Source organism: Chiloscyllium punctatum, chromosome 45, assembly GCF_047496795.1.
Source record: "Chiloscyllium punctatum isolate Juve2018m chromosome 45, sChiPun1.3, whole genome shotgun sequence".
Classification (NCBI taxonomy): Eukaryota; Metazoa; Chordata; class Chondrichthyes; order Orectolobiformes; family Hemiscylliidae; genus Chiloscyllium; species Chiloscyllium punctatum.
This window is the reverse complement of record NC_092783.1, coordinates 46,385,885-46,411,495: the sequence shown is the minus strand read 5'-3', so window position 1 is coordinate 46,411,495 and position 25,611 is coordinate 46,385,885. Positions and strand designations below refer to the sequence as shown.

At 45.6% G+C, this 25,611-nt stretch overlaps 1 protein-coding gene across 1 annotated transcript; it reads left to right on the top strand.

Moving 5' to 3' along the window:
• Positions 1–13: 13 nt before the first annotated feature.
• Positions 14–25,611, top strand: wdr77 (WD repeat domain 77). Its single transcript, XM_072563664.1, has 10 exons — positions 14–140; positions 9,466–9,651; positions 10,391–10,532; positions 11,046–11,095; positions 12,330–12,400; positions 18,575–18,629; positions 19,566–19,637; positions 20,514–20,625; positions 22,052–22,120; positions 22,241–25,611. Exons 1-10 carry the CDS (start codon positions 62–64, stop codon positions 22,377–22,379), a joined length of 975 nt encoding a protein of 324 aa, XP_072419765.1. The 5' UTR covers positions 14–61; the 3' UTR covers positions 22,380–25,611.

Below are 25,611 nucleotides of genomic sequence, written 5' to 3'. Positions count from 1 at the left end.
GGGGTCGAACGGAAGCACGCGGTGCCCGAGCCGCTGGTGAGAGACGGGGGGAGGGAGAGGGATGGAGAACTGCTGGGGAGTCCCGCTTAATGCACCCGCCTGCATGGAGAGGCACCTGGACACGCTGCAGTACCGGAAAGGTAACCCGGGAGGGACGGGGGGTATCGCTCACAGGCTGCGCCGCTCGCACCGACGGATGAGCTTTTTGAAATTGCGCCTCATTGGGGTTAGCGCAGAGACCACTAACCCCTGGGCTCACCGGGGGGGGGGGGGGAGGGAGGTTTGGGAGGAGGGTACGGGAGATGGGGGAGGGGGAAGGAAGGGGAGAGGTGCAAGAGATGTTGGGTGTTAGGGAGGATGTGGGGGAGATGGGGGTGAGTGTGGGGGGGGTGAGGGAGTGGGTGTGGGGGGTGGGGAGTCCAGGCGAGGGTGTGCAGGGGAGGGTGGTGAGGTTGCGGGAGAGAGAGTGTGGGGGTTGGGTGTGGGGGGGCGAGGGACAGGTGCGGGAGGGGGGGCATGGGAGAGGGGGTGGTGTGGGAGGGTGGCGCAGGAGTGGGGGTGAGGGGGGTTGTGGGAGAGGGGGGCGTGGGAGGTAGGGGGCACGGGCGAGAGGGGGGTAGGAGGGGGTGGGGGGGTGTGGAGCGCGGGAGAGGGAGCAGGGGTTGCGGGACAGTGGGCAGGGGGCACAGGAGGGGGGTGTGAGAGTGTGGGAGTGGGTGATGACACGGGAGAGAGGGGGTGTGGGGTGCGGGAGATGGGGGTGGGGGCTAGGGGGGATGAGGTGTGGGAGAGGGGGGGTGTGGGAGAGGGGGGGTGTGGGAGAGGAGGTGGGGGTGCCGAGGGAGAGGGGGGACATGGAAGATTGGGGGCGTGGGAGTGGGGGGGTGTGGGAGGGTGGCACAGGAGTGGGGGGTTTTGTGAGAGGGGGACCCGGGCGGGGGGGTGCGGGAGAGGGGCGTGGGTGAGTGGGAAGGCGTGAGAGCGCGGGGGCGTGAGATGGTACACGGAGCGCAGGACAGAGGGGGCAGGGGGCGTGGGAGAGAAGGGGTTGGGGGTTGTGGGAGGTAGATGGGGAGGGGGGAGGCGGGGAGCGCGGGAGGGGAGGCGGGGACTGGAGGGGTGCGGGAGAGGGCGGCGCAGAGTGCGCAGGAATGAGGGGGGTCGGGGAGTGCAGGAGGGGCGTCGGGGAGCGTGGGGGGGGTGGGGCGGGGGGTAGGGAGTGCAGAAGAGGGGAGGAGGGTGAATTCGGGGGAGGGTGAGAGGAGGGTGAATTCGGAGGAGGGTGAAGTCGGGGGGAGGAGGGAGGGAGGGAGAGAGAGAGAGAGGAGGGTGAAGTCGGGGGGAGGAGGGAGGGAGAGAGAGAGAGAGGAGGGTGAAGTCGGGGGGAGGAGGGAGGGAGGGAGAGAGAGAGGAGGGTGAAGTCGGGGGGAGGAGGGAGGGAGGGAGAGAGAGGAGGGTGAAGTCGGGGGGAGGAGGGAGAGAGAGAGGAGGGTGAAGTCGGGGGGAGGAGGGAGAGAGAGGAGAGGGTGAAGTCGGGGGGAGGAGGGAGAGAGAGGAGAGGGTGAAGTCGGGGGGAGGAGGGAGAGAGAGGAGAGGGTGAAGTCGGGGGGAGGAGGGAGAGAGAGGAGAGGGTGAAGTCGGGGGGAGGAGGGAGAGAGGGGAGAGGGTGAAGTCGGGGGGAGGAGGGAGAGAGAGGAGAGGGTGAAGTCGGGGGGAGGAGGGAGGGAGAGGAGAGGGTGAAGTCGGGGGGAGGAGGGAGAGAGAGGAGAGGGTGAAGTCGGGGGGAGGAGGGAGAGAGAGGAGAGGGTGAAGTCGGCGGGAGGAGGGAGAGGGAGGAGAGGGTGAAGTCGGGGGGAGGAGGGAGAGGGAGGAGAGGGTGAAGTCGGGGGGAGGAGGGAGAGGGAGGAGAGGGTGAAGTCGGGGGGAGGAGGGAGAGAGAGGAGAGGGTGAAGTCGGGGGGAGGAGGGAGAGAGAGGAGAGGGTGAAGTCGGGGGGAGGAGGGAGAGAGAGGAGAGGGTGAAGTCGGGGGGAGGAGGGAGAGAGAGGAGAGGGTGAAGTCGGGGGGAGGAGGGAGAGAGAGGAGAGGGTGAAGTCGGGGGGAGGAGGGAGAGAGAGGAGAGGGTGAAGTCGGGGGGAGGAGGGAGAGAGAGGAGAGGGTGAAGTCGGGGGGAGGAGGGAGAGAGAGGAGAGGGTGAAGTCGGGGGGAGGAGGGAGAGAGAGGAGAGGGTGAAGTCGGGGGGAGGAGGGAGAGAGAGGAGAGGGTGAAGTCGGGGGGAGGAGGGAGAGAGAGGAGAGGGTGAAGTCGGGGGGAGGAGGGAGAGAGAGGAGAGGGTGAAGTCGGGGGGAGGAGGGAGAGAGAGGAGAGGGTGAAGTCGGGGGGAGGAGGGAGAGAGAGGAGAGGGTGAAGTCGGGGGGAGGAGGGTGAATTCGGAGGGTGAAGTCGGGGGGAGGAGGGTGAATTCGGAGGGTGAAGTCGGGGGGAGGAGGGAGAGAGAGGAGAGGGTGAAGTCGGGGGGAGGAGGGAGAGAGAGGAGAGGGTGAAGTCGGGGGGAGGAGGGAGAGAGAGAGAGGAGGGTGAATTCGGGTGGAGGAGGGAGGGAGAGAGAGAGGGTGAAGTCGGGGGGAGGAGGGAGGGAGGGAGAGAGGAGGGTGAAGTCGGGGGGAGGAGGGAGGGGGAGAGAGAGAGAGAGAGAGAGGAGGGTGAAGTCGGGGGGAGGAGGGTGAATTCGGAGGGTGAAGTCGGGGGGAGGAGGGAGAGAGAGAGGAGGGTGAAGTCGGTGGGGGGTGGGAGGGAGAGAGAGAGAGGAGGGTGAAGTCGGTGGGGGGTGGGAGGGAGAGAGAGAGAGAGGAGGGTGAAGTCGGTGGTGGGGAGGGAGAGAGAGGAGGGTGAAGTAGGGGTGGGAGGGAGAGAGTAGGATGAAGTGAGGGGAGGGGGAAGGGAGAGAGAGAGAGAGGAGCATGAAGTTGGGGGGGTAGGGAGCGAGAGAGGAGGGGAGGTTGGGGTAGGAGGGATAGAGACATAGAGGAGCGTGAAGTGGGGGGGGGGTGAGGAGCGTGAAGTCGGCGGGAAGGAGAGAGAAAGAGAGAGTGAGAGAGAGGGGGGTAAAGTTGGGGGGGAGGGAGGGGGAGAGAGAGAGAGAGAGGGGAGGGTGAAGTCGGGGGGAGGAGAGAGAGAGGGGAGGGTGAAGTCGGGGGGAGGAGGGAGAGAGGGGAGGGTGAAGTCGGGGGGAGGAGGGAGAGAGGGGAGGGTGAAGTCGGGGGGAGGAGGGAGAGAGGGGAGGGTGAAGTCGGGGGGAGGAGGGAGAGAGGGGAGGGTGAAGTCGGGGGGAGGAGGGAGAGAGGGGAGGGTGAAGTCGGGGGGAGGAGGGAGAGAGAGGAGGGTGTAGTCGGGGGGAGGAGGGAGAGAGAGGAGGGTGTAGTCGGGGGGAGGAGGGAGAGAGAGGAGGGTGTAGTCGGGGGGAGGAGGGAGAGAGAGGAGGGTGTAGTCGGGGGGAGGAGGGAGAGAGAGGAGGGTGTAGTCGGGGGGCGGAGGGAGAGAGAGAGGAGGGTGAAGTCGGGGGGAGGAGGGAGAGAGAGGAGGGTGTAGTCGGCGGGAGGAGGGAGAGGGAGGAGAGGGTGAAGTCGGGGGGAGGAGGGAGAGGGAGGAGAGGGTGAAGTCGGGGGGAGGAGGGAGAGGGAGGAGAGGGTGAAGTCGGGGGGAGGAGGGAGAGAGAGGAGAGGGTGAAGTCGGGGGGAGGAGGGAGAGAGAGGAGAGGGTGAAGTCGGGGGGAGGAGGGAGAGAGAGGAGAGGGTGAAGTCGGGGGGAGGAGGGAGAGAGAGGAGAGGGTGAAGTCGGGGGGAGGAGGGAGAGAGAGGAGAGGGTGAAGTCGGGGGGAGGAGGGAGAGAGAGGAGAGGGTGAAGTCGGGGGGAGGAGGGAGAGAGAGGAGAGGGTGAAGTCGGGGGGAGGAGGGAGAGAGAGGAGAGGGTGAAGTCGGGGGGAGGAGGGAGAGAGAGGAGAGGGTGAAGTCGGGGGGAGGAGGGAGAGAGAGGAGAGGGTGAAGTCGGGGGGAGGAGGGAGAGAGAGGAGAGGGTGAAGTCGGGGGGAGGAGGGAGAGAGAGGAGAGGGTGAAGTCGGGGGGAGGAGGGAGAGAGAGGAGAGGGTGAAGTCGGGGGGAGGAGGGTGAATTCGGAGAGGGTGAAGTCGGGGGGAGGAGGGTGAATTCGGAGGGTGAAGTCGGGGGGAGGAGGGTGAATTCGGAGGGTGAAGTCGGGGGGAGGAGGGAGAGAGAGGAGAGGGTGAAGTCGGGGGGAGGAGGGAGAGAGAGGAGAGGGTGAAGTCGGGGGGAGGAGGGAGAGAGAGAGAGGAGGGTGAATTCGGGTGGAGGAGGGAGGGAGAGAGAGAGGGTGAAGTCGGGGGGAGGAGGGAGGGAGGGAGAGAGGAGGGTGAAGTCGGGGGGAGGAGGGAGGGGGAGAGAGAGAGAGAGAGAGAGGAGGGTGAAGTCGGGGGGAGGAGGGTGAATTCGGAGGGTGAAGTCGGGGGGAGGAGGGAGAGAGAGAGGAGGGTGAAGTCGGTGGGGGGTGGGAGGGAGAGAGAGAGGAGGGTGAAGTCGGTGGGGGGTGGGAGGGAGAGAGAGAGAGAGGAGGGTGAAGTCGGTGGTGGGGAGGGAGAGAGAGGAGGGTGAAGTAGGGGTGGGAGGGAGAGAGTAGGATGAAGTGAGGGGAGGGGGAAGGGAGAGAGAGAGGAGCATGAAGTTGGGGGGGTAGGGAGCGAGAGAGGAGGGGAGGTTGGGGTAGGAGGGATAGAGACATAGAGGAGCGTGAAGTGGGGGGGGGGTGAGGAGCGTGAAGTCGGCGGGAAGGAGAGAGAAAGAGAGAGTGAGAGAGAGGGGGGTAAAGTTGGGGGGGAGGGAGGGGGAGAGAGAGAGAGAGAGAGAGAGGGGAGGGTGAAGTCGGGGGGAGGAGAGAGAGAGGGGAGGGTGAAGTCGGGGGGAGGAGGGAGAGAGGGGAGGGTGAAGTCGGGGGGAGGAGGGAGAGAGGGGAGGGTGAAGTCGGGGGGAGGAGGGAGAGAGGGGAGGGTGAAGTCGGGGGGAGGAGGGAGAGAGGGGAGGGTGAAGTCGGGGGGAGGAGGGAGAGAGAGGAGGGTGTAGTCGGGGGGAGGAGGGAGAGAGAGGAGGGTGTAGTCGGGGGGAGGAGGGAGAGAGAGGAGGGTGTAGTCGGGGGGAGGAGGGTGTAGTCGGGGGGAGGAGGGAGAGAGAGGAGGGTGTAGTCGGGGGGCGGAGGGAGAGAGAGAGGAGGGTGAAGTCGGGGGGAGGAGGGAGAGAGAGGAGGGTGTAGTCGGGGGAAGGAGGGAGAGGAGGGTGAAGTCGGGGGGAGGAGGGTGAAGTCAGATGGCGGAGGGGGAGAGAGAGGAGGGTGAAGTCGGGTGGAGGAGGGGGAGAGAGAGGAGGGGGGAGGAGGGGGAGAGAGAGGAGGGTGAAGTCGGGGGGAGGAGGGGGAGAGAGAGGAGGGTGAAGTCGGGGGGAGGAGGGGGAGAGAGAGGAGGGTGAAGTCGGAGCGGGGAGGGAGAGGGGGAGAGGAGGGTGAAGTCGGAGGGGGGAGGGAGAGAGAGAGTAGGGTGAAGTCGGAGGGGGGAGGAGGAGAGAGAGGAGGGTGAAGTCGGAGGGGGGAGGAGGAGAGAGAGGAGGGTGAAGTCGGGGGGAGGAGGGAGAGAGAGGAGGGTGTAGTCGGGGGAAGGAGGGAGAGAGAGGAGGGTGTAGTCGGGGGGAGGAGGGAGAGAGAAGAGGGTGAAGTCGGGGGGAGGAGGGAGAGAGAGGAGGGTGTAGTCAGGGGGAGGAGGGAGAGAGAGGAGGGTGTAGTCGGGGGGAGGAGGGAGAGAGAGGAGGGTGTAGTCGGGGGAAGGAGGGAGAGAGGAGGGTAAAGTCGGTTGGGGGAGAGAGAGAGGAGGAGGGTGAAGTCGGGGGGAGAGAGAGAGAGGAGGGTGAAGTCGGTGGGGGGAGAGAGAGAGAGGAGGGTGAAGTCGGTGGGGGGAGAGAGAGAGAGGAGGGTGAAGTCGGTGGGGGGGGTGAGAGAGAGGAGGGTGAAGTCGGTGGGGGGAGAGAGAGAGAGGAGGGTGAAGTCGGTGGGGGGAGAGAGAGAGAGGAGGGTGAAGTCGGTGGGGGGGGGGGTGAGAGAGAGGAGGGTGAAGTCGGTGGGGGGAGAGAGAGAGAGAGAGAGGAGGGTGAAGTCGGTGGGGGGGGGGGTGAGAGAGAGGAGGGTGAAGTCGGTGGGGGGAGAGAGAGAGAGAGGAGGGTGAAGTCGGTGGGGGGAGAGAGAGAGAGGAGGGTGAAGTCCGTGGGGGGAGAGAGAGAGAGAGAGAGGAGGGTGAAGTCGGTGGGGGGAGAGAGAGAGAGAGAGGAGGGTGAAGTCGGTGGGGGGAGAGAGAGAGAGAGAGGAGGGTGAAGTCGGTGGGGGGAGAGAGAGAGAGGAGGGTGAAGTCGGTGGGGGGAGAGTGAGAGAGAGGAGGGTGAAGTCGGTGGGGGGAGAGAGAGAGAGAGGAGGGTGAAGTCGGTGGGGAGAGAGAGAGAGAGAGAGGAGGGTGAAGTCGGTGGGGAGAGAGAGAGAGAGAGAGGAGGGTGAAGTCGGTGGGGGGAGAGAGAGAGAGGAGGGTGAAGTCGGTGGGGGGAGAGAGAGAGAGAGAGGAGGGTGAAGTCGGTGGGGGGAGAGAGAGAGAGAGGAGGGTGAAGTCGGTGGGGGGAGAGAGAGAGAGGAGGAGGGTGAAGTCGGTGGGGGGAGAGAGAGAGAGGAGGAGGGTGAAGTCGGTGGGGGGAGAGAGAGAGAGGAGGAGGGTGAAGTCGGTGGGGGGAGAGAGAGAGGAGGAGGGTGAAGTCGGTGGGGGGAGAGAGAGAGGAGGAGGGTGAAGTCGGTGGGGGGAGAGAGAGAGGAGGAGGGTGAAGTCGGTGGGGGGAGAGAGAGAGGAGGAGGGTGAAGTCGGTGGGGGGAGAGAGAGAGGAGGGTGAAGTCGGTGGGGGGAGAGAGAGAGAGAGGAGGGTGAAGTCGGTGGGGGGAGGGGGGGGAGAGAGAGAGGAAGCTTTCTTGTGCAACCCCACAATGTGGAACAATCATGCTTTAGAAACAGCGCTTAGTGTTTGCTATGGAATTGCTTTAAGTCAAGACACATTTTAAAATTTCGCGCTGTGGAAACAATGTCCCCAATTCGTTAGTCACATATAAATGAACTCACATTAACAAAATGCACATTATCGCAGAACAATCTGTCCATCAGTTTTCAAAAACAACTCTCCAATTTCTAAATGACATCTTGGGTCTGGTAGTAAATGCTAGCCAACAAGCCATGCTCAATGCTGCAAGAGAGAAGAAAGAGGAGGAGGAAGATGGGTTTTGGGAGAGGATGGGAGAGGAAACGTGACTGGGATGTGAGGTGGTTGAGGGGAATGAAGGAGGCTATGCATCAGTCCTGCACTTTTTCAGAACTCAAGTTCTGAAGAAGGGTACTGGACTTATTGGCTTTGATCATCTTTGTTCCTCTGTGACGCTAGCTCTGTTGCTCTGAATCAGGGAATTGTGCTGCCCGCAATCAGATGGAAGTGAATGGGGAATAATATCATTTTTGGAGCACTCATTATTGAGGGCGATCAGAATCAATAAGGTTTTGTATGTTCTATGGGGCATTACTCTTGTGTTTATGGGAGTTTGTGAACAAATGGTGCAACCTGTATAACATTAAACCTCCCAGATGTATTCACGCTAATCTGAAATAGCATTCGATTGTCCTGTTCAAGAAGGAACATAATGATGTAACTTAAGCCCTGACATCATCCCCTGTAACAATTAAAATGAGTAGTGATTAATTTTTAAAAATTGCTTAGTATAGTTTATTAAAATTGGTTCACAAGCTGGAATATATTTTATGCAGTATCTATGCAATGATAGGGGGAAGAAAATTGCCATGCTTGTATTGTTTAACTTGTAGTGAGCAAGCATTATAGGTCAAAGCTGATGAGTGCAAAAGCATGTGTATCATTGCAGATGAAAGTCATTTGCCCATAACGCTTATTCCTGTCCCTGCTGATGCTGTCTGCTGTGTTTTTAAGCATTGTTGTCTTTTTGATATTATATGTGCAGTTTCTACGTACAGGTCCTAGCTTAGTGATCTGTTTTGTCACATTGAGTGATAAATTAGCAAGGTTCTCAGACTTAACTCATCACTGAGTTATCAGATGTTAGAGCTGGGAGGAACATGCTAAAGTTGACTTGTTGTTGCCGAGTGCCTCAACGCTGCAACTTTTATAAGAGCTTACAAAATGAAATCTATAAAAATTATTGATGTGCTTAAAAAAAAAAGTGGATGCGGATTGTGTTCCCCCAGCGGGGAATCTACAACTGGGGCACAATCTCAAGTAGGCTGTTATTTTGGACTGAAACCAGGAGCAATTTGCACCCTAACTATATTGTCAATCTTTGCTTATTTCGATTATATTCAAGACAGAAGCTGATTGATTTTTTTAGGCTCAGAGAATTAAAAAATGAGATTGCAGGAATGGGGATTTCTGGTAATAGAAAATGGTGTGTGAGCCTTTTGAATGATGGTGCAAGCTTTACAGACTAAATAGCTGACTCTTACTCCTATTACTTTGGTTCACTTCCACCTTTTCAAATTTTTCTTCATATTTGATCTCTGCACTGAACCATACAGGCTCATTCCATACTTTAGGAACAACATCTTCTCTGTCGTTTGAGCGCATCTTTTGTTCAGACTCTTTTCACTTTCCGGAAGGAAAGCCCTTCCTGAAGAAGGGCTTATGCCCGAAACGTCGATTCTCCTGCTCCTTGGATGCTGCCTGACCGGCTGCGCTTTTCCAGCAACACATTTTCAGCTCTTTTCACTTTCCACCACACATCACTTTGTGAGATACTGGTGCCTGTCAGCATCCAGCTGATCCGTTATTCCATCAATTAATTTTTTAATTCTGTTAATCCATTGCCTGTTGAAGTAGCAGGTCACTCAATCATTGCTTTCCTACAATGATTATGATAAAAATCACACAACACCAGGTTATAGTCCAAGTTTATTTGGAAATACAAACTTTTGGAACACTGCTCCTTTATCACGTGACCAGCGGAGTAGAATCATTGGAGATAGAATTTACATATTAATGAATCGAAACCTGAAACCCATTCTAAAACATGAAAGACTTAACAGTGATCTAGGTTTGTTCAATATATCGCATGAGATGACACTTTGTATGCCAATGGTATTTTTTCAATGATTATAACATCTATACTTTCTCTTGCGCTTCATGAATCCACAACTCTCTTTTCAGTTAAGAATGTGTTGCTTATCAAACATTAATTTGTACTTTTAACTTTACGTGTGTGTGCATCATGCACTTATTAGTTTTGACTCATTGTTCATTCATTTGCTTGTAGCACAATAATTATTATTCATTCTCAAGATTAATTTAAGTTTCTGTATCTGTTGATTGCAGATGGAGCTCTGTTACTTGGCGCATCTACATTATCTGGCCGCAGTTGGTTGGGATCTATCTGGTTATTCAAAGATCCGCTCAAGGCTCCAAATGAAGCATTCTGCACAGTTGGTGTCCAAGCACAGGCTGGGGTGGTGGATGCATGTTGGGTTTCTGACAGAGAAATCCTTGTAGCATCTGATTCTGGTAGGGCTTTGTTTAAAGTACTTTTCTGTGAATTGTGGATTATCAATTGATGCTTTTCTCTGCATTGCCCTATAGCATTTTATCTTTCGCACCAGAAGTTGGCATAATAATCGGGTCACCTTTTATTGATTCACCATAACTATTTGTGTACTTTCAAAAATGGTTGAGTTTTGGGCAGAGATATGTGTATCTAAATACTGGTAAACTAGAATGGCATTTCTTGTCACGTGTGGACAATTAAACAGATTTTAAATCATTTATATCCTGTTTATTACAAAATTATCTTTATATGCTGCATATGCATAATTATAGTTAACGTGGAAAGTGAATTTGACATGTTATACAAAGTTCAATGGGCCAAATTTTTTTAATCCATGGAATTTGAGCATTACTTCAGGCCGGTATTTATTGCCCAAGCTGAAATGTTGCATTGCTTGAACAAAACAAAAATAGAAATTGCTGGGAAAATTCAGCAAGTCTGGCAGCATCTGTAGAAAGAGAACAGAGTTAATGTTTCATATCCAGTGACCCTCCCACTGGTCTAGAAACGTTAACTTTGTTTTGTGACCACAATGTTGCAAGATCTGCTCAGTTTCTCCAGCAATTTCTGTTTTTGTTTATTACACATCTGCAGTATCCACAATCCTTTGTTTTATATTAATGGAGCTTGAACATTTTGTGGGGGGAAAAGTCCAGCCATCACTTAGTTCACCTGTTTCATTTTGACCTTTCTCTGCAGGTGCTGTAGAGTTGTGGGAGGTGTCTGAGAGTGAAACTGCAATGGTGAGCAAGTTCTGTAAATATGAACACGATGACATTGTTACTAAAATCAGCTTGCTTTCTGGTGGAAAACAGGCGGTTAGCAGCAGTTTAGATTGCAGGTTTGTAAAAACATCATTCTTGCTCTGTCTAACTATGCTTTCCAGAACATCTCTTGCTTTGCACGTCGTTACTGAATATTGCCTGTAGGTTTCAAATAAGCAAAGAACGCTTGTGGCTTGAAATGTTCTCTGACCTCAGTTCTTTTGCAATTTAAAAAAAAAATGCTCATCTTGTTTAGAGCAACATAAGGTGCAGAGACATTGAAGAAATCGCACTCCATGTAAATATAATAAGCCTAGTAGAATTTGTGTAAGCATAACAAACCAATGTTTGATTCAGAAATCTGCAGGAATTGAAAGTAGCACAATATTTTGCATTAATTGCTTGATGATGCAGGTTAAATGGATTGTAAGGTTAAAATGGTCTCTTGTATAACTTGCCTTCATTAATTTTTTTTACTACCAATTGAACATGAACATTTGCAAATGACTGACATTAAACATTAAAAATAGTCTTAATATACTGTGCAAGATTAATTTTAACATGTAATAATGTGCATATTTGCTTATTAGTGTGAAGATTTGGGACCTGGAGCAGAAGACAGTGTTGATCTCTTACCAAGGTGAGCAGTGATAAATAAAAAGAGCATTTATGTCACTTCTGTACATTTCTTGCATCCATGAAGATTTGTATTTAATAAGTGTAGAATTTTTCCTTAGTTTAGGATTCACTTTAGGTTAACTTGGGGGTTCGGTTGAAAGTTAGGAAGGCAAATACACAGTTGGCATTTATTTGTAGAGGGTTAGAAACAACAGCAAGATGGTCCACTGAAGAGGCTTTATAACCCACTAGTCAGACTGCATTTGGAATATTGTGATCAGCTTTGGACCCCATACTTGTGGAAGGATGTGCAGGCATTGGAAGCCCAAGTGGTTTACGAGAATGATCAGGGGGATGACAGCTTGTCGTATGAGGAGGGTTGAGAACTCTGGTCTGTACTCAGTGAAGCTTAGCAGGATGGGGCAGATCTGATCGAAACTAGCAGAATACTGAGAGGTCTGGGTAGTGTGAACGTGGAGAAGATATTTCCACTAGTGGGAGAGACTAGGACAATGTGAACGGCTGACATTTTAGAACTGAGATGAGGAGTTTCTTTTGCTAGCAGATGGTGAATCTGTGCAACTTGTTGCCGCAGATGACTGTTGAGGCCAAGCCATTGAGTGTATTTAAGATAAAGGTAGGTTCTTGATTAGTGGGGGGTCAAGGACTACAGGGAGAAAGCAAGAGAGTGAAGTTCAAAAACGTATCAATCACAACTGCATAGTGCAGCAGACTAGATGGGCTGAATGGCCTAATTTTGCCCCTATATCTTATGGCCTGACATTAATATATTATGTATTTCAAAATTCCATATTATAACATCCTTTATAATAGATTCATTCCATTTTCCCAAAGAATGTGACTTCATAAGATAAGTAACTTCACCTGATTAAAAGATAATGTCAAAGAGTACTTTGACATTAAACAGTGGTCAGTTCTAAAGGTTTTATAATCAACAGTTACTGGCAGTAGTCTATTCAGAGTAGTCCACATTTATATTTTGCTTTTAAACTAATGCACCTTCAGTGACATAGTTCATAGTAGGTCAGGTGTTTCGCTATTTTACAAGGAATGCAACACAATTTGACACAAAATAAATTATGGTATAAATGTTAAATTAGTTTGAAAGTCCCCCCAGAAATAGTTTTGATATCAATATGACCAAAACTTAATCAAGCGGGATTGCTTTTATATGCGAAAAATACTTACTTAAATCAAGAATTGTTCATTGATTATCTTCTGGTTTCTGAATGCAGCTCATTCAGGAGCAGTGATGTGTGTATCTGCGTGCCCAAGCAATGAAAACCTCTTCCTCTCTTGCGCTCAGGTAAAATGACACATTGTGTGCTTGTCAAATTGAAATGTTTCCTTAAAACAAAGGTTGTAGGTCAAGCATGGATTGTTTTTCAACGCATGAAATTGTGTTGCATGCATCTAAGAGAAAATTGTGCCTGAGTTTGTATAAGGTGCGGAATAAGATGCCAATCAAGTTGTGCTTGCTTCTGGAGGGTGTTGAGTTCCTTGAGTGCTGCTGGAAGTGCACTTATCCAGGCAAGTGGGAAGTATTCCATCACACTTCTGACTTATGGGTTATAGATAGAGTACAGACTTTGGGAAGGTGGATGGTGAATTAATTGGTACTGATTTTCAGTGTCTATCTTGCTTTTGTACCATGTTGTTATGGTTGGTCCATTGGGTCACAGTTAGTGATATGCCATGAAAATTAAATGATGGTAATGCAGTTGAATAACGTGGGAAGATGATTGGAATTAATCTTGCTGGAGATGCTTATAGCCTAACACTTGCATGGCATGAATGCTACCAGCCATCTAATAGCCTTGATCTAGATGTTGTCCAGTTCTTGGTGCATGCCTAGTTGTTGTCAAGAGCAGTTACTGGTACCTCACCTCTTTTGGCCATATTTTGACCAAGACTGTAATGAGTGTCCTTAGGAAAACTCAAAACTATGCAACAATGAGTATTGGTGGTGTGATAGGAGTATTTGTTTTAATTGCTGTTAGATTGGTTGGGAGATAATTGGCTGGGTTGAGTTTGTGCTGTCTTTTGTGGACAAGACTTGCTCTAATTTCCACTTTGTCAGTGTCATAGCTATAATTGGACAACATGGCGAGGAGCACAGCTGTCCTGGAGTCTAGTCTTCAATATTATTACCTGGATGTTATCAGTGCTAATAACTTTGTTTTATCCAGTGCCTTCAGCCATGTTGATATAACTTGAATGGATAAGATTGGCTGAAGACTGGAAACCTTAGGTGGAGGAATTGTTGCAAGGATGTCGATGCCAACTGTTGTTACTACACTGAAACTAATGGCAACTTCTGGAATTGTTGCATGGGCAGATTAAGGTGGAAGTCCAAAAGACAAGGCCAGTGATTGTACATTTCTCTAGACAGTACATTGTGCAAGTGCCCCCTCTCCCTGTGCACACGCTGCAATTGATTGAAATCAGTTGAATTGTGAAGACTATCCACTCTTATGCATTAGTCTGACTAAAACGGAGGTTAAAAGTTACTTCTTGTTGAATCAAGTGTAACTGGGCTTTTGATAAAATAGCAATTCACTGGTCCTGAAATGTTTTATAGATATCTCTAATTTCTCCCAATGTTTAAAAAAGCTCTGCATTTTAAAAAAAGCTTCTCAAAAATAGTTTATAGTTTTTTTTAAATCATTTAAAAATTTGGATTTAATCTTAATCCAATCATTTATTTTGCCTGAAATTTAAAAGTTCTCTGGTGAGAACGAAGGACCCGATACCCAGCATAAGCAAAACTAATGTAGTGTACAAAATCCCATGCAAGGACTGCACAAAATACTACATCGGACAAACAGGAAGACAGCTAACGATTCGTATCCACGAACACCAACTAGCCACGAAACGACACGACCAGCTATCCTTAGTAGCCACACGCACTGACGACAAGCAACATGAATTCAACTGGGACAACACTACCATTATAGGGCAAGCCAAACAGAGAACAGCCAGGGAATTCCTAGAGGCATGGCACTCATCCACAGACTCTATCAACAAACACATCGACCAGGACCCAATATACTGGCCACTACAGTGGACAGCTCGAACTGACAACCGGAAGCGGCAGAGACAGGCCACTATAAATGCCGGAGGAAACAGCACAGAAGCGCTTCACAGGAGGCTCCCAAGCACTGAGGATGTCACCTAGACAGGGGACAAAACGTTTGCAAGACACATTCCCAGCTCGGTGAACAGAACCACAACAGTAAATAATATTCCTTAATTCCATTTTTGTGTGTGAATACTTGCATTTTATTTACTTGCTGAAATCACGACTGTTAATCAAGACATCCTGTTGTGGAAAATTGTGGAAAAGGGAAGACCACGTCACCGAAATCTTCTAGGTCAGTGGTGGTCATGTCTGTTTTGCCACTGACCTCTGTCTCAACTGATTTCTTTTGTGGATCACTTTGAAATAATTGCAGCAAAGATGTGCATGATCAATTTATTATTTTCACCAGCACCTCTATCCAATGCACCATTTTTTAGATTAGATTACTTACAGTGTGGAAACAGGCCCTTCAGCCCAACAAGTCCACAACGCCCCTCCGAAGAGCAACCCACCCAGACCCATTCCCCTTGAATCGAGACAAATTATAAATCAATTGATACTTGGTTTGAGGGAATAGCAATAATTGCAAATGAAGATTTTAAATTAACAATCTGCAAGTTCAAAAAGGTGAAGTGACTTTCAATAATCTGAATCTAACAATTGATGGATGAAAGTGTAGACAAACAGTGGAATATGTTCAATGAACAATACGATAATGTTCAAAACCAGTATGTATCCCAATACCCTACTTACTCAAACAGTGTTATACAAAAGTGAAGAAGTTATTTAGTTGTCCAGACCTAATCTTGAATTGTGCTTTCAGTTTTGGTCACTGCATTCCAAGGAGGATATATTGGACACAGAGGTTTCGAGTTAAATTTTAACAATGTATTGCATAAACCTCAGTTTGCATTTTCTCTAGTTTAAACCAGCTAAGAGTGAACCAATTGGTGTCTTGAAAATAATCAATTTGGTAGATAAATAGCAAATATTTCTAGAAAAATTAAGAACAAGAGAGTTATACTTTTAAAAGTAGAGGGGCTATTTAGGAATTAAATTAAAAACCAATTTGATAAGTTTATTGCTAGTAGGAGTATAAGCAGAGATCAGCCATGACCTAATAAAGCAGTGGAACAGATGCAAAGTGCTGACAGCCAAGTTCAGTTTTCTGTTCTTCCTCCCAAAGTGGTAATTTGTACTACTGTATGGTTTCAGTAGCACTGATGGTCTTCAGGTATCTCAGGCGCCTGATAGTGTTTAGACTGTGAGCTACAACTGAAATTTGACACCTCATTTAATCATCATCTGAGTCTGAATTTGTCCTTGTTCACCCTTTCTGGCTCCCCACAGACATTAATATTTTACTGTTGCCAGTACAGAATGTTCAGAATCATGGCACAGAAAACCAGATTTTATATTGACAAATATGTATTACAACTTTTAAAAAGTTCCAGGTTGGGGGAAGATTTTGTTACTGGCAAATGTGTTGCAACCTCGCAAGAAAGCAGTCACATTTTAAAAAGAGATTTTATATTGCACTTATTAGATTAGGATTACATGACAGCATTTTGATACTTTTACTCTAACAGATTAGATTAGATTACTTACAGTGTAGAAACAGGCCCTTCGGCCCAACAAGTCCACACCGCCCCGCCGAAGCGTAACCCACCCATACCCCTACATTTACATCTGCCCCTTACCTAACACTACGGACAATTTAGCATGACCAGTTCACCTGACCTGCACATCTTTGGACTGTGGGAGGAAACCGGAGCACCCGGAGGAAACCCACGCAGACACGGGGAGAATATGCAAACTCCACACAGTCAGTCGCCTGTGGCGCTGTGAGGCAGCAGTGCTAACCACTGTGCCATCGTGCCGCCCACTAAAGGATGTCTAAAGGACTTGAAAAGATAATACTTTTGTGAACAACTGTGCCAAAAATTATAAATAGGACCATTTCCCATTATTCTTATCTCATGCTGAACTGTCCACAGAAACAACAGTCCACAGTTTCTGCCAGCTTTCATTGGAACCTCATGTCCCTATTTCACTGAGTAGTAATTTTGAGTAAATGTCTGAGGGCACTTTCCTCAGTTGTTAGTTTCCTAAATTCACTACTAGCAGTAAACCTTATACCAATGAGTCTTTCCCTCTGACATGTTAGGATGAATTTTCTGGAATCCTTTGGCTGTGCAATTTGTCTCTTTGACTATGTCTCTTACATAAGGCTCTGCCAAATTCTCATGGCAAAGCAACAACTCCCAGTTGACCATGTGAAACTTTGGTGGGTGGCCACATTATTTACTAAACCATTTGAATGGAAACCTGTAACCTGTTCTCAAAAATGGCTTCCATTGCCCCTCTTCCTCATTGAAATATTAAACCCATTAACCTTGCATCCAGCTACATATACTGATTCTTGACCCCAACTCCCTTTCATCTTTAATTATAATCTGAAACCTTTACTACCTTTATGGCACTTTGAAGGCTCTCGAGTCTACCTAGTGTGAACTTGGAGACTGCTTCCCTTGACTCCAAACATGAGTGCCATTCATTGCCTTTCTAGTAATACAATCTAAATCTTCCTTTGATCTCTAAAGCTCAAGCTGCCCAGACTTTTGTTTCAGGGTGTCCTTGGTTTTTACCTAAATTGAAAGAAAATTGTAATCTTATTACCTTCATAATTGTAACAAACTTTGAGAGTTATCGGTGTGCTTTCATGTGCGTTTTTAATTTTGCTGAAAACCCAGTTTTGTGCTTAAAACATAGGCATAAGGGACATACATTCAGGTTGTGAACCATAACTTTGAGATTGGAATTATAATCTGACAAAAATTGTCTCACTGACATTTTGATGTATGTTTTTATCCTTTTACCAGTAAAAGCCATATATAAGTGCTGAACACAAGTATACTCTGCTGTAACGTATTGAAGGCTAATGCAAACTGAATTATTGTTTTCAGGAGGTGGGGAGGCTGCAGAAGGATTTAGACAGGTTAGGAGAATGGGCAAAGAAGTGGCAACTTCTTTGGAGTAGAACATGGGAAAGTGAGAGGTCATGCACTTTGGTAGGAAGAATAGAGATATGGGCTGTTGTCTAAATGGGGAGAAAATTCAGAAATCTGAAGTGCACAGAGACTTTGCGTTCTAGTCCAGGATTCTCTCAAGGTAAACTTGCATGTTGAGTCGGTAGTTAGGAAGGCAAATGTAATGGTGGCATTTATTTTGAGAGGAATTGAATATAAAAACAGGGATGAATTTCTCAGGCTCTATAAAGCTCTTGTCAGAGCACATATGGAGCACATTTGGGCCCCATATCTTAAGAAGGATGTACTGGCCCTGGAGCAAGTTCAGAAGAGATTCACGGGAATGGTCCTGAAAAGCTTAAATATGAGGAACATTTGAGGTCTCTGGGTCTATACTCGATGGAGGTTAGAAAGATGAGGGGGATCTAATTGAAACTTGCAAAATACTAACAGCCTAGACAGTGTGGATGTTGGGAAGATGTTTCCATTTGTCGGAGAGACTAGGACCCAAGGACACAGCCTTAATGGGGAGACCTTTTAGAATGGAGATAAGGAAAATGTCTTCAACCAGAGAGTAATGAATCTATGGAATTCATTGCCACAGAAGGCTTTGAGGGCCAGGTCATCGAGTGTATTTAAGACTGAAATAGATAGGATCTTGATTGTCAAAAGGGTCAAGAGTTCTGCGGAGAAGGCGGGAGAATGGGGTTGAGAAACTTATCAGAGCCGAAAATGTGTTGCTGGAAAAGCTCAGCAGGTCAGGCAGCATCCAAGGAGCTGGAGAATCGACATTTCGGGCATGAGCCCTTCTTCAGGAATAGGAAAATCGACGTTTCGGGCATGAGCCCTTCTTCAGCTCCTCGGATGCTGCCTGACCTGCTACGCTTTTCCAGCAACACATTTTCAGCTCTGATCTCCAGCATCTGCAGTCCTCACTTTCTCTGAGAAAGTTGTCAACCATGATTGAATGGCAGAGCAGACTCGATCAGCTGAATGGCCTAATTTCTACTTGTAAGTTTTATGGCTTATGGTTTTCAGATTTAACATTGAATTTATATTTGCATGTCACTCTTTCCTATTTGGATCAAGAATCAACTGTTTGATAGTGTCAATTTAATTTGAGATCTGTAGTACATATTAGAATAAGTGCATTTAATATCGGGATCTAATAAAATGGGATCTAATAACATCCCACTAAACAAAAATGTGATTGTTTTTCAGTTCTTGAATCCATGTTCTGTAAACAAAATAACTTTAAGCACCTTTTAATTTACATTTATAAAGTAAGGCTATAAAACCTATGCATTGAAGTTGTTGCATTTTAAGTAAAACAATCCCTCTTTTGTTTTGGTTGATCTTCCTCTTTTAGGACAAGAGACTTTTACTATGGGACAGAAGAAATTCCAAACCAGCATTGCGGATTGGTGTGTATCTTGCCTGTATTTAGTGATGTCTGTGTTTGATCAATAGTAATTTCAACTTCTAGGTTGTTATCTACATATCATGTTTTTTTTAATATTGTCTAAAACACCGGTTGGGGGATTTTCTAATATATAGGTAATTAATGCAGAAACCTGAATGTGACTCCTCCTTATCTGCTAACTTTTGCAATCAGAAAGACTTAAAAGTAAACTGCCAGAAAAATGTTGAGTGAAATGAGAACTATGTTTCTCAACTAACGTTCAGATTGACCATTAGTGTTGCGAGCTATTTGGGCAATATCCATGTATCTCTCATCATGAACTATTGACGGTTGACATCATTGCAGATGTGATTGAAGCCAATTTAAGCTGTTCTAGAATTTGCAAATAATTTTGTTGTTGAAAATTCTAGAGGGAAGACTAGTGTTCATATTGCACAAAGGTTCAGAAGGATACATTAGAAAGTGCAGATTAGCCAATGTCTCAGTTGGGTTTTAAATGGAAAGAGTGAGGGTAAGGTGTATGATTTTCTCAGCTCTGATAGGGTGCTAATTTCACTGCTGACAAGAGAAGTTCTCTTGTACAGATAGACTCTCAAAACTGGCAGCCTCTGGACTGAGACTGCTGGATCTTCGGGTAAGCAGAAGTGGCTCAGGTCAATAAGAATTCAATGGAATTGAGAGTTGATTGGAGCACAGGAAGAGTCTACCTACAAGTGGTGAAGCAGATAACAATTCAAGTAACATACAGTGCCAAATTGAATTGTTCAAGTAAGTTGATATTAATTGAATTAAAGAAGCTGCATATACATTTTGAAGAAATCTAGTTTATGGATGACTCTTTTCATACAGCCTGTTCTAAGAGAATGTATTTGTATTCTAAGTTCAACTGTTAACTCAGTTCATAACCCATTTTTCTAAATATTAATTCTGTTTTCAGAAATGGGATTACTACACTGTTCTCCAACTACCGTTACATGGCACAGTCAGAAAGATCACATCTTTGCTTTTGGTAATATGGTTCTGAATCTCTTAAGTTTGTGGTTTATTTTTCAACATTAACTTGTGTTAAAAAAATAGTCTAAGACAATTAGAAACATACGGTTTTGGTCTGAGATTTGAAAAAGGGGGAAGACTGCAAGTAAACTAATCCTCGAGTGATTCTTGATGTTGATCAACTGCTAAATTCATATTGTTGTTCATGTATGAAAATGTACACTTAAATTGTTACTTTTAATTCCCCATTGCTGTTATTTTTGTAACTTCAATTTACTTTATTGTAAGTTTGCTAAATTATTTGTGTATTTGTGAGAAAAACAAATCTTTGTTCAAAACTGAATAGAAATTAATTTGAGAATGAGCAAATCATTGATTAAAAATGGCCACTTAGATCTATCACGCCTGTAGTTTCTGGACCTTTCAGAAATTGCACTCCCTTGTATCTAATTTTCCAGGAAAGTTGAAGAACAACATTTAAACTTGATTTATTTGGGGAATATATGGTTATGGAGTGTTCTGGTTGTGTCAAATTAGTTTTTTCTGCAATAATTAGCCATTATAACATTTGTTTCTTGTTTTGTGCTTAAATGATCTAACTTTGTTTGCTACAATCTAAATCTTTTTGATTTTAAATGTTTTCTTCAATAAGTAGGACTTATAATTTGATGAGTAAAGAAAGTTATGCTCTTAGGTTATTTTGATTTTTAAACTGTCTTGGGCCCTTATTATCGTAAAAGATAATTTGTAACAACTTAAAACTGTCAATCAACGTAGTTTAATACTTCTGGTTTTAATCTATATATTTAAGAAAAATGTGTTTGCTTCTATAAATCTGCATTGCCTCAATTCAGTTCTGGAAGTTACTTCTTTAAAATTGTTAATTTAACAGGAACTGAAAATGGAATTGTTGGTGTGAAAAGCTTACAAAAACAGTGTGATTCCATTCAGACGTCTGCACTGCATTCACGGACTGTTTCGGGGCTGCAGTTTTCCTCTCACAGGTAACCTGATGGCTACTTTGAAAAATATTGGATTGCTTACCAAAAGGTGTATGGTGATTGAATATTTTAATGCCAGTGTTTCTGTGTTTTGTTAATAAAATGTTGACTGGAGTTAGTGGTGAGCATCTTTTAATTTTAGAAAATAGTTATCAGTATTGTAAAAGACCATTTTAAAAATTTCTTAAGCTAACTGATCATTTACACACTTGCTTTTCAGTTTTCATCAATGGGAAAAATAAAAACACCACAATCATCTATGGGACTTATTGATTCAGTAGTCACTTTTGTCTAGGGCAAGAAAAACCACTTTTGTTCCATTCATTTGTGGAAGCATGTTTTATTGTACGGCAAGTTACAATGAACGTCTGCTCATGGCTTTTTCTTCTGTTATGAAGTTGAAGGCATGTACTGTACCTTTGAGAGAGTGAATGCTGTTCTCTACTGGGGGATTACAAGCACCTGTTTATTGACTAAATGACAGTCCCAGAGTGTGTTCAAAAATTGAGTGTGTAACATTTGGCTGTGAAATGGATATCTGCATTTTTGTTGCTTTTTTGACAACAATTCTAATTTAACCAATTAGTTTAAATTATGCACCAGGGTACTCAACCCTAGTCAAGTTTAAATTTATTGGTTTGATGTTGGTAAAACAATGAGATGATCCAGTGTTGGGGGGGGAGGGGTATAAATGTGGAGGTATTGAAAATTAGTTGAGAGCAACTGCCATAGAGAGAGAAATTCTTGCTGTCCAAGAAATTAGGGAACATTCTTTATTGAAGATGCCTTCTCTTATGAAACATACTCGCAACAAGATGATTCCGGGAGATCCTCAGCTGGAAGAAGAAAGACACAGAAGACGACAGCGGCTGTGTGATTTTGAAATTTAAATTGATATAATTTTAATAAATATTTTATTGGAACAGTATATTGCTAATTGAAGGCCGATAGTAAGCAGTTAAGAGAAAGGGGGGCTTAGAGTTGTGAATAGTTTAATGTTCACTTTTAGAGTTAGAAAATAAACTGATGTTATTTTTTTCAAATAGTGAAATTTGCGAGTTCTGTGTCACTCATATTTTAACAGATTGAGGAAAGGCAAGATTTTTCTGGGTGTTTGCTGTAATTAACAGTGGGGTTCACCTCTGTGTTGTAACACTTCCCTCACCTAAATTAAATGTAAGAGTAGTCAAAACTGGGATGTTATTTAACCTGTTGAAATAATGTCCTATTAGTGATGTTCAATATTTCACCCCTCAAACGTACAGAAAATTATTCTTCTAGACCTTTGACCAAAAAAAGTGTTAAAAGTTGCAGAGGATATTATTGCATATGTGGTTGCTCTTCACCTAATATCCAAGAGAACGGGAGAGATAGGAGTGAAGCAATTTAGTCTGGTAATAAGTGATTTTTACCTTTTTTAATTTTGCAGTTCTCCCCTTTTGGCTTCCGTTAGTGAAGACTGTACAGTGGCTGTCTTTGACATCAACCTGTCAGAAGTGTAAGTGGCTAAAAAGCCTGCAGTCTGTAGGAATCTATTACTTTTTAACAGATAGCAAAATAAAGTTGCTTGCTCAGAAGTTAGAAATTAAAAATTAATCCTATTTAAATTTTTTTTTAGGTTTAGGAATAAATCTCACAAGGACTTTGTTCGTAGTGTATGCTGGTCACCTCTGAATTTGGATCTATTCAGTACTGCAGGATGGGACCATCAAGTTCTACATCACACGGTTGGCTTAAAGAACACAGGCACGGCATGAGGAGAAGATGTAATATTCAAAATCCTACTTTTATACCTTTTCTATAACCATGTTACATCTTTGAAACTGTGCTCTGAAGAGAAGTAATAAGAGGTGTGTCGTTGGGATACCCAAATGCCAAAGTAGTGGTGAGGGGAGGAGGGTGGGGGGAAGCTGTGTGGGGGAATCACTCGTAACACTCCAACTTTCTGTTTGTACAAGTTACTAACCTCACCAAAATCTGTATCCATGCCCCATCAAAGTCTATGAATTTGTGCACCTGCCTAGTTCTACTCTGAAAGCAGAGTGAGAGTAAGATAATCAAGATGTTTCATCTTTCTTGTGGACTTGTAGAAATGAGAATAAATGTTCTCTAGAATGTCATGTATTAGAAATGGGTAGCCAACTGGACTTCCGGTATTCATAATTCAGTGGCTTGCAAGATATTTTGGTAGCCTGGAGCTACAGGATGACTGTGAATTTTGATCCCTTCTACTATGTTTCACATTGTGTTTAGGATGAGGAAGCAAAGGATTAAAAAGAAACTTTTAAGTAATATAAACTTGTCAGTTTTTGCATATTTTATGTAGACTTCAGCGAAAGAAACTATACTACTATTGAAACTACGTTACAGGGTTCGTAACAGTTGGTCAATATAATTGGCAAAATGTAATACAATCTGAGGAAAAATTGAAAGAAATCTGGAAAAATAACTGGAAAATGTTCTGTTTGCAGTGGTGTGAATTTCTGAATTCGTTTTCTTCAAAAAGCCACTCCAAATCACTACTTGGGTTTATGTAAATAAACTGGTATTAATATTTCATTAGGAACTTTGGTATGATCCCTTAATGCAAGGAAACTGTAAGGAGTACAACAAAGTATATACTGGCTTTTAGATTATCTTTATGATTAATTTAGTATTATCTATGAAAAAGATATTACTGCAATGATGCGTTGAACTAATTGCTGATGCACAGAATCCCTACAGCATGGAAATAGGCCATTGGCTCTTTGAAGTGCACCCTACCCAATCCCTCTAATCATGCATTTCCCAAGGCTAATTCACTTAGCCTGGACACTATGGGCAATTTAGCGTGGCCAATCCACCTAATCTACACAACTTTGGACTGTGGGAGGAAACTGGAACACCCGGAAGAAACCACGCAGACACGAGGAGAATGTGCAAACTCCACACAGATGGTCACCAGAGGCTGAAATTGAACCAGTCTCTGGTGATGTAAGACAGCAGTAATAACCACTGAGCTAGTGTTGGCATGAACTGCAAGAAATGTGAAAAACTGTCAAGGGTTAACCAGAAATACTAAGTGTCAAGGCCTTTCAAGCAGTGTCAAAAGTGTCAAGACCTGTCAAATATGTTCTTGTGAATGACTGTTTTCTCACTAATGTAATCAACATCATAGAAACTGTGATCGAACTTTGCTTTCTCTCCTTTGTGCACGGGTACTCGTGAATGATTTGGCATGGCATAAGAAAGTGGTGAAGATGGTGAGTGGAAGTAGGCACTAAATTCTATTAGCATGGGGTTTAGAGAGGTATAGTTGCTAGGAGAGATCATGAATGGGGTGAAAGGAAGTGAAGGGAATGTGAGAAGTAAGGGGTGGAGGAATGTTTTGTTTAATCCATTTCATTTGATTGTGGGATAGTGTCATGGAGCCCTTTGGCAGGCTTTTCACCCGGCTTGCCTCAGGAACTGGCGATCGCCTCAGCTCTTCCTGGGCCACCGAACCCAACTTCAACCCAGGCCAAATATATGTCGAAGTTTGTTCCAAAAACTATGCATATTTTAAAAATCACCACATACATGCAGGGGTATTTTCTTTGAGTTTGTGACAAATAGTAAAGGAGTAGTGGCAGTGGGGACTTCTAATCACTTCCAACAGAGGGGAGGGAACAGGTTTTGTTCTGGGCAGGATCCCATGATTCTGCTTCTTGTATTTATGCTGACACTAACCCAGATATGATTTAACCAACTTTAATTACATATTCCAACTTTAATTACATATTCCAAGAAAGAATACCCATTCTTACACCATAGATCCTGGACTCTTATTTTTCATTTGATTTTCTCATTTTGTTTGTTGTTTACTTTTCCAGTTTATTTTCCTGAGGGACTACATGTTATTACTTGGCAAGGATAAGGGAAAGCAACAAGTAGAATGCACAGCCGTGGAAAGCTGGAACAAACAGCTTGACAGAAGTTTACAAAATTATGAGGGGCATGGATGGTTGAAGTCTTTTTTTTCCCCCATGTAGAAATGTCAATCACCAGGGGGCATTTGTTTAAGGTAAAGGTGTAAAGTGTAAAGGAGATGTGAGAGGCAAGTTTCTACAGAGGGTGATGCCAGAGGAAGTGGTAGAAGCAGATCCAATAGCAACCTTTAAGAGGCATTTTAATGGTTAAAGGGATAGGGATTCATAGAGGTAAAAGGTTTTTAATTTAGAAAGGTGTCTTGTGTCGGTGCAGGCTTGGTGGTCCAAAGAACCTGTTCCTGTGCTGTACTGTTCCTTGTTCTTTGAAATGGATTAATTGAATTTAAAGGTATATTTTGACTAGCCTTAGTTTGTCTTATCTTTTATCGTCATTTATAATTACTTATACCACCAAAGCACCGTTCATTAGACAAAGGGGAAAGAAAGTTTGCCTTTACATAGCAGATTTCTCAGACATTGCAAACTCCACTGTTCTGAGTGCTGTGAATTATTTTATAAAATGATTATTGGTTAGCTTAATATCCAATCCAACAAATATTTCTTTGCCCTTAATATTGCAGCAGTCCCTCAGCGTTATACCAGTTAACCTACATGATTTACTCAACTCTCCGGCACAGAGTACAAACTCTCAACCTCAAAGTGATGAACTTGCTGTTAACAAATCCCTGACAATGGAGTTTTAAATCTTGGAGTTATGAGAGAATATCCTGTGTCAATTGCTGTCTTAATTTGCATCATTTTGATGTGGGTCGTGCTGTTTGTGGAGAAACATTACATTCAAAAAGTGCTATTTGGTAACATTTGCAGAAGACAAGGAGATATCTCTGTTAGATTGGCCTTCACCCAGTCTCATAATAAGGTGAATAATTTCAGTGATAGATCTGATGAATAAACAACTTTCACGAACTTCGTATTTGATCGTGACCTCCATCTCAACTTGTATCAATGATAGTGTTTTTGGTATGGAAAAAATATAATTGAAATATGAATATGCACAAATAAATGCACAAGTCTCTGTCAA

Excerpts from the sequence above, each read along its gene's own strand:
- wdr77 (XM_072563664.1), top strand. The coding sequence starts at position 62 with ATGGAGAACTGCTGGGGAGTCCCGCTTAATGCACCCGCCTGCATGGAG. Across the intron at positions 141-9,465 it reads CACGCTGCAGTACCGGAAAG|ATGGAGCTCTGTTACTTGGC; the intron begins GTAACCCGGGAG and ends TGTTGATTGCAG. Across the intron at positions 12,401-18,574 it reads TCTTCCTCTCTTGCGCTCAG|GACAAGAGACTTTTACTATG; the intron begins GTAAAATGACAC and ends TTCCTCTTTTAG.